The sequence below is a fragment of the Arachis ipaensis genome, chromosome B02, assembly GCF_000816755.2.
Source record: "Arachis ipaensis cultivar K30076 chromosome B02, Araip1.1, whole genome shotgun sequence".
Taxonomy (NCBI): Eukaryota; Viridiplantae; Streptophyta; class Magnoliopsida; order Fabales; family Fabaceae; genus Arachis; species Arachis ipaensis.
Genome location: NC_029786.2, coordinates 79,697,585 through 79,705,531, shown reverse-complemented (window position 1 = coordinate 79,705,531; position 7,947 = coordinate 79,697,585). Strand labels below are relative to the sequence as shown.

Sequence of the window (7,947 nt, the reverse complement as noted above, 5' to 3'; positions counted from 1 at the left end):
TCTATGTTTTTACTTTTTAATGTCTATGTCTTTGTATTTCTATCTCCATAAAGACATAAAGCAAACACTATCTTAATATTTTGGACATGGCTTTGGGCCAGAAAACCAATCCGCATAAAAACCCGACCCACACACAACAATCCCCAAATACAAGCATTCAAACAACATCCATCCCTCCCCTTACGCTGCCCAGATCTCCGCCGCCACATACAGCGCCGCCGGTCCCTCTAAACGTTCTTCTCTGGCCTCCCTACGCCCAAATCCCATACTTGCCCCTGCCGACTTGCTATTCGTCGCCAATCTCATCCGTCTGTTTTGAATTTCACATCGGGTCAGGTTGCCAAGTTCATCCTCTGCCGTTCTGAACACTACCTGATCTTGGGATTGACTCATCTTCTCTTTTGATTTCGTCGCCATTTCCCCCGCCGTTGAGACTCCCATCGTCGTTTTGGTCCTCCTCAGCGGCGCCGGTGATCCTATTTTGTTGGCTGGTGTCCCAATTTCCTTAAATAAACCCTCTAACACCACCCAACCTCACTAACACCATAGCATCTCTGTCTCTACCACATCCGCCGTCCTTCGACCACTTCCAACGCTCCGTCCACACCTCCACCTATCCACAACCTCGCTGCCGCCGTGCCCAATCCCAAGAACAAGGTTTATCTCGCCAGCCAAGGCTGCACATCTCCAAACGAGGATCTTGTTAATGAGTACGTTCTCGCGGTTTTCTTCACATTAAGGTAATGAAGGTTCTGGATAGATTTAAATTGAGAACAAGATTATTATTATTATTATTATTATTTTGGATAATCCAGAACAATAAAATTTATGTGATTATAATCAAGGTTCTGAAAGTCGTTCGAACCAACCGGTCAAACCGCGAATCGAAGGGAATAGCGGTTCGGACAGACGTTGAAACCGAAGATTTGAAAAACCGACGTTGGATCGTCAAACCGGCCGGAAACCGGTTAGCCGAACCGAATTAGAACCCGGCCGGTTTTTTAAATTTTGCAAAACGTCGTCGTTTTGCTGGGATGCCTAGCCAATTACACAACCCCAATGTTCAGGAAATCGAACCGGATTGGCCGGTCGGACCGGTTTAACCGCGAACCGACAATACCAACGGTCCGGTCAGGAATGTAAAACCGGAAATCGTAAAACCGGTGAAAACTGTTGAGCCGGCCGATCGGGCCGAACCGGAACCCGGCCGGTTTACACAAAAAAGGGAAGCTCATTCGTTTCTTTCTCCTTTCTCCCTTTCTTTCTTTCAGTCAGAGAAATCACCCAAACCCTAAGTACTGTAAGCCCACACCACCGCCACAAGGAGTGGCATACTGCGGCCGTCCGTCGCACTCAAAGTTCGCCATCCGTCATCTAGCTTCCCTCGTGCTCCAAATCTTCAACCCCTGTTCGCTGTCACCGATTGCGGTTGCTTCCTCGAGCTCGGCGTCCGTCGTCTTTGTCTGCTCAGCCGCGCTTCCGTCGCCGTTTGTTTGCCGTTCACGTTCGCGTCTTCGTTCGCGTTCTTCGCCATTCGCGTTCGCTCGGCGTTCACCGTTCGCGTTCACTCGCTGTTCACCGTTCGAGTTCGCGTTCGTCTGGAAGCCACGTTGCTCTGCTTCAAACTCTGCCACCAACCCGCGCGCTCCACTCAGCCGTCGAACTGCTCTCTTTTGTCCCCGCTGTGAGTCCCCTAAACCCGCCACCAGACAATACACTCACACAACACAATACTCTTCTTTAAACTCTGCAACTTCTGATTTCTATTACAATAAGTAATTATTTGATTTGGTAGTGGTTTGGATTTTTTCATAGACTAAATTAAAGTTATAATAGTTATGTTCTCTTCTCTATCACATTGAAATTAAGGTTTGAATTCTCTTATTTCGTTTTAATTTTACCGCACTCAACATGTTTGATGAAATGCTTTAACCATATTTCTGGTTGGTTTTATAATTTCTAGCTTTTAGAAACTTAGTAAGTTGATTGCATGTGAAATTAGAATAATTGGATCATAGTAATTAGGAAATTTTAGCTGTACAAATAGCATCTTTGCAGAAAACATGTTAGCATGATGATTCCACTTGCATTAGTGTTCTTCTGGTAAATTTTTTAACTGTTATTGTGAACTTCTTCTGTTACTTTTATTTATTTTTTTTGTTTTGTTGTGATTTTCTGTTCTTGAATTTGTTAAGTTGATTTGCTAAATTGTTGGGCTGCTGTTGTTTTAATTTGTCAAATTGTTTGGTTGCTGCGACTTAATTTGTTGGATTTTCTATTTAGGTCTTGTTCTTGTTTATTTGCTAAATTGTTGTTGTGTATTTATTGTTTATTTGCTGGATATTGGTGATCATTGTCTTTGAGATTATTTACTATGCAGGTTTAGTGTCATCACTGTTTTGGAATGTTTTATAATGTACTAATGTTTGTTGCTGTTTTGTAATTGCTGGTTGCAGGTTTAGTGTGATTATTGGTTAATGTTTTGGTTTAGTGTTCTCTCTTTTCCAGATTTTCCTTCTCCCTGTATTTCTGCATGTTGCTGAATTGGTAATCAATAAATTTGCCTTTTTGCTGTAACTCGGGACTTTACTAGGATTTGTTAAATTTGTTGCTGTTACTTGCATTTGTTGCTGAATTTGTTGCTTCCCAGTCACAGAATCAGAACAGAATGCTCAGTCAGTGTTTGATTGATTGGCTTTGCTCACCGATTGTATTTGATGATAAATTTTAAATTGATAACTTTTAAATTTCAAATTTTAAATTTGCACTGCCCATGTTACTGATTCACTGTTCTTTCAGTGCTTTTTGTTGTTGTTAATCATTGTGATGAGCTTTGTTAAAATTTGCACTGCCTATATTACTGAGTGTTCTTTCCGTGCTTTTTGTTGTTGTTAATCATTGTGGTGAACTTTGTTAAAATTTGCACTGCCTATGTTACTGATTCACGGATTCATCCCTCTCGTCATTATCATTGGCATGAACTCCGAACCAAAGCCCCAACTCTCTGGATAAAATTGTAACGAAAGCTGATGGTCCTTTATAATTTATTTATTATTTTATTCTAAAACGGTTTTTTTGGTTGAACCACCGGTTGGACCGGTTAGACCAATAAACCAGTGAACCAGTGACTAAAGCGGTTTGATGACCGGTCCGGTTTTCAGAACCTTGCGCAACCCAGCAACCTTAGCTCCACACAACGGCTAAACGCGAACCCATCCCTCCCATCACCCTCAAGCTCCTCCTTCCTCTCACCGTCATCGATCTCACTCCCTCACCTCCGTCCATCTCCCGCCGCTGTCGCCGAAACGAGCTTCGAAGCCACCGTCATCGTGCAGCTCTGTTCCACCATCGTGCAGCTACTGTTTCAGCTTTGAAAGCACCGTCGCGCAGCTCTGTTCCATCGTCGCCGGGCTCGCCTCCTTCCTCCGTCGCGCAGCTCTGTTCCATCGTCGCCGGCGCTATCTCTGTTTCACCTGTCATCCCTTCGGTCGTGCCCTTGTCCCCCTCTTGCTCAGGATCTGCTCTGCTCTGTTCTAGGGCTTCTAGCTTCTAGGTATTTTTTTAATAATAATTATTGAATAATTGTTGTTAGTTAATTTGTGAACTTGTTATGGGTTGAATAATTGTTGAATAAGTGTTAAGTAATCTGTGAATCTTGCTGTTTTTACTGTGAATTACTCCATTTTAATGATTCTGATAATTCATCTGCAGAAGATGATGGGGTCTTCAGGCTTGAATCCTTTGAAACTAAGTGTTGCACGTGGGGTATGCCTGTTTTGTGTCTTCTTCGCTGCTGTGCTCTGTTGACTGTTGTGCTATGTTTTTGTGTTCAATTAAAATTTTTCTTTGAGAACTTAGTTTTGCTATGCTTGATAAATTGTGCCAATTATGCATTTCTTGAAATGCCTCTGTAGATTCTAAATAGTGCGTTTCATGTTTCTGATTTTGATAATTTGAGTAGTTTATGAAGCATAGTTCACTGTTATTGCAAATGATTTGGGACTGCTTTTGAGGAGTGTATGAAGTAGTTTACTTGCTGTGTTTGGAGTTGTTTATTAATTAAATTGGTTAATTTGTTATTTGAGCCATGTTACAGCTTGTTAAATAAAGTTTAAAGCTTCAATATCCATTTATTAGTTGGCAATGTTAATATTATTAATAATAGTTGAATTACGGTTGGACCGGTTGGATCAATAAACCAGTGAACCAATGACTAGAGTGGTTCGATGATCGGTTCGGTTCTCAGAACCTTGATTATAATTGCGATTATCTAATAGTTGCGCAACATCACACCACCACATTTGTATATAAAATATGGTATCATTCATTAAGAAATATACCCTAAAATCTACAAATCGATGATAAGCTGAAGTTGAAACTGGATTGCAGGTTTTCTACAATCTCTATGAATTGAACGTGACATAATACACATATATGGCTTCAAATGAGATTCTGACATCTGCTGCGACAAACCCTGAAGGTCTGTTTGGGTTTATACTTTCACAGTTTGCATTACTAATTTTTATCTTGCTGCTGCTTTTACTTCAATTCAAGCCTTGTTTGCTCAGTATATCCCAAATGCTTAATGAATAAATTTCAAGTCTATCACTTCTACTTGTGATAATTGTTATTTGCATTGTGACTATATCGATTTTACTCGTTGGATTCTGCGTGCCTTTATGTGTAATATTTTAGTTTTAAATTCTGACTAAAAAAGGTACATACCATATAGTTACCACTAGTGTAAGCTGCCACAGATTGAGCTAAAGCTAGATTTATAATCATATAGATATTATCTAATAAAATGAACTTTTAAATTGGACACCTTTGCAGAATGAGTTTTTAAGGGTGGAATTTAAATCTAGAAGTGTATAAAGTTCATAAACCCTTTCTGTGGCTGAGTATTTCACCTTCAATATAATTTGTTTAGTTGTTTATTTATCCTTATCATTATTGATAACGTTGTCTATGTTGAGATTGTTGCGAAATTTTTATATAGCTGGTCCCAAACTTGGATAAAAGAGGAGTGGGTTAGGCTTGCAAGTTGCAACAGCTAACGTAAAACTTGTCGAATCTCAATGACACGAATCCTTGTGATTATTGACCTAAATTATTCCTGTCATGCTAAGCATGTTTATAAACTTGTCAGTTCTGACTGAAGCGGCAAAGATAAAGGAGAATAAGGGAGAAGAAGAAGAAAAGAAGGAGATGAGTCGGAAGGAGAAGCGGAAGGCATTAAAGAAAATGAAACGGAAGCAAATCAGGAAGGAGATTGCAGTTATGGAGCGGGAAGAGGAGGAGGCTCGCATCAACGATCCCGACGAGCAGAGGAGGATGCAACTCCTGGAGCAGCAGGAGGCTGAGAGAATGGAGAGTGACAGGAAGCTTTTCGAGGAAAGAGAGAGGGCTTGGATGGAGTTACAGCAGAGGATCCAGCAGCAGCAGGAGCAACAACAGCAACAGATAGACCTTCTTGAAGAATCACAGTCGGCACGCAATGATAATGGTAGTGACAATGATGATGATCAATGGGAGTATGTGGAGGAAGGGCCTCCTGAGATTATCTGGCAAGGAAATGAGATTATCCTCAAGAGGAACAAAGTGAGGGTTAGGGTTTCAAATAAGGAAACAAAACAAAATCAGGTATTATCATAGCTGCATCCTTCTGTTGTTCAAAGAATTTCTTTCAACCTTATTTAACACTGTTGTTGTTGCTCATGCTGTTGCAGCATGCTGATGATGCTGATAGACCTACCTCAAATCCTTTACCCCCAGAATCTCACTCAAATACATTCGCTCAGCAGGTGCTGGAGAATGTTGCTCAACAAGTACCCAATTTCGGAACAGAACAGGTTATTTAGTTCTTATCTTATGTTGATCTTGCTCTTTCTCCTTTCTTAATTCTCAATGTGCTTATCTCGTTTTTTTGGGTTATCATGGCAGGACAAAGCTCATTGCCCTTTTCATTTAAAAACTGGAGCATGCCGATTTGGTCAACGTTGTAGCAGAGTCCACTTTTACCCTGATAAATCCTGCACCCTTCTGATGAAAAACATGTACAATGGTCCTGGCCTGGCTTGGGAGCAAGATGAAGGCCTTGAGGTCTGTTAATGCTGCTTTTGTGCCTTCGCTGTATCCTCAAAGGAGCTCATTACAATTTCCTTTTTTTTTTTTAATTTTATTCTGCAATTAGTTACTTTATTATATAATAGCGGTTTTCTATCTTATATCAAAATATGCCTTTTACGTCTTTTGTCTACAGCTGTTTCATTTATCAATAAAAAATGAAAGCATCCATGTCAATGGTCTATTCAGTTCAATTATTTTTCTTGTAGATATTCTCTTGTTCTTTAACTTGATAATAATCAGATTCATTGCGGTGGAGGCTCATGGTTTTGGTCTTGGTATGGTGGGTCAAGATTAACGATATTAGCTGTTGTATCCTTGGGGATATCTATGAAATATTGATCGTCCTCCCTTGTTAGTAACTTAATCAACTATTTTCTTTTGGTTGTGTTTGACTTTTTTTTCCTTTTAATACCTATTCTTAGATGTGTTTATTTAGTATCTGAGTCCTTTTTCTATTACCATTGGCATCATATGTTTGCAACTACTTTCAAGTTTCAATATTTGATATTTTCTTTGAGGTGGGAGGATTTTCTTCTTCATGATGTTTCAATCAATATTTTATATCTATATCACATTTTAGAATGTATTCATTAATTAGATTGTACAGTTAAAATTCATACTTTTAAATTTCACAATGTCCAAAATCTCTTGATCCTTAACCATAAATAGTTGTTGGGCAATATTCAAGCCATGGATTGTGGAGCTATGTTGCAGATATCACCAAATGGTTTGAGATTATTGCAGCCAGACATAAAAATGGGGATGAAGTTAGTTGGTTCTTGAAAGTACATTGCTTTGTGTGTGTGGGTGGGGGAAAGGAAAATTTTTATGCATTGCCAGAATTTATGTTGATAAAATCTGTATTGTTTCATATACGAAACTTATATTCCATTATGCTTCTGTGTTTCATTGGTTCTTGCTTGCTTAGCTATAGACTCATTGATCCTATTAGTTATAGGAAAATCCACTATTTTATTATACTCTATTTTCATTCAAGTTGTGTGAGTCTAGTATGCTTAGATAAAGATAATAAAAACTGCTCTTTGTAGGCATCCTAGTGTATAACTTTTTAAAATTGATACGTATAATTCTTTTAGCCGATACAATCCTTACTCCACGAATCTTCTTGTCATCTTAAGAATCTTGCAAACTAGTGAACTTTCATCCCTTATGCACGAACAAGAAGTGCTGAATTTGGCATCTGCTACTTCTTTTGGCTCTGTTTTGATCCCTATTGCACTGCTGAGATAGCTGAAACTGGGATCGAATTATCTTCACTGTTTTTGGTTATGTAGGCCTTATAGTTAATATTTTATCATTTGTATAGAAATAATTGAAAGCTAATATTCTAGTACTTGGTATATTTATTACATTGTCAGAATCTAAAATCCTTATTTGACTTGTTTACCGATTTTTCAGTACACGGATGAGGAGGTTGAACGCTGTTTTGAAGAATTTTATGATGATGTTCATACGGAGTTCCAGAAATTTGGAGAAATTGTGAACTTCAAGGTTCTTTTGTAATGCTTTTCATATACTGAAAAGTTTTCTGCATGAAGTTTTGACAAATAGAGACGCAATATGTTTGGTTGTATTGAGATAGAGACAAATGGAGACACATTGGACCTGAAATACACTCATCTCCGAAGGAAGGGCACTAGTGTCTCTATCTTCAGTGTCTGTCTCAATGTCCTATTTCACCCTATCTCTTGTTCCAAACACAACCTTACATAACTATTGTGGTCTTGCTTTGAACTTTACCCGCAATGATCCCTTGTCTTCCGGGTTTTTTCATAATGTGTGTTTTATTGAGTTTTT

General features: G+C 39.0%; 1 protein-coding gene across 6 annotated transcripts in view; it reads left to right on the top strand.

Annotated features, from left to right (window-relative positions):
- Nucleotides 60-7,947, top strand: part of LOC107625516 (zinc finger CCCH domain-containing protein 5) — a 10,629-nt gene continuing 2,741 nt past the window's right edge. Inside the window, exons 1-9 of one of the 6 annotated variants that reach the window (XM_016328159.2) lie at nucleotides 60-740; nucleotides 846-1,684; nucleotides 3,162-3,553; nucleotides 3,712-3,765; nucleotides 4,390-4,480; nucleotides 5,150-5,643; nucleotides 5,730-5,852; nucleotides 5,944-6,102; nucleotides 7,549-7,641. In XM_016328159.2, the coding sequence (XP_016183645.1) occupies nucleotides 4,435-4,480; nucleotides 5,150-5,643; nucleotides 5,730-5,852; nucleotides 5,944-6,102; nucleotides 7,549-7,641 (915 nt within the window). In that variant the 5' untranslated portion in view covers nucleotides 60-740; nucleotides 846-1,684; nucleotides 3,162-3,553; nucleotides 3,712-3,765; nucleotides 4,390-4,434. Of the gene's footprint in view, nucleotides 741-845; nucleotides 1,685-3,153; nucleotides 3,554-3,711; nucleotides 3,766-4,389; nucleotides 4,481-5,149; nucleotides 5,644-5,729; nucleotides 5,853-5,943; nucleotides 6,103-7,548; nucleotides 7,642-7,947 lie in introns of those variants that run through there. The other 5 variants (XM_021116019.1, XM_021116020.1, XM_016328163.2 and 2 more) reach the window with 5 other exon arrangements.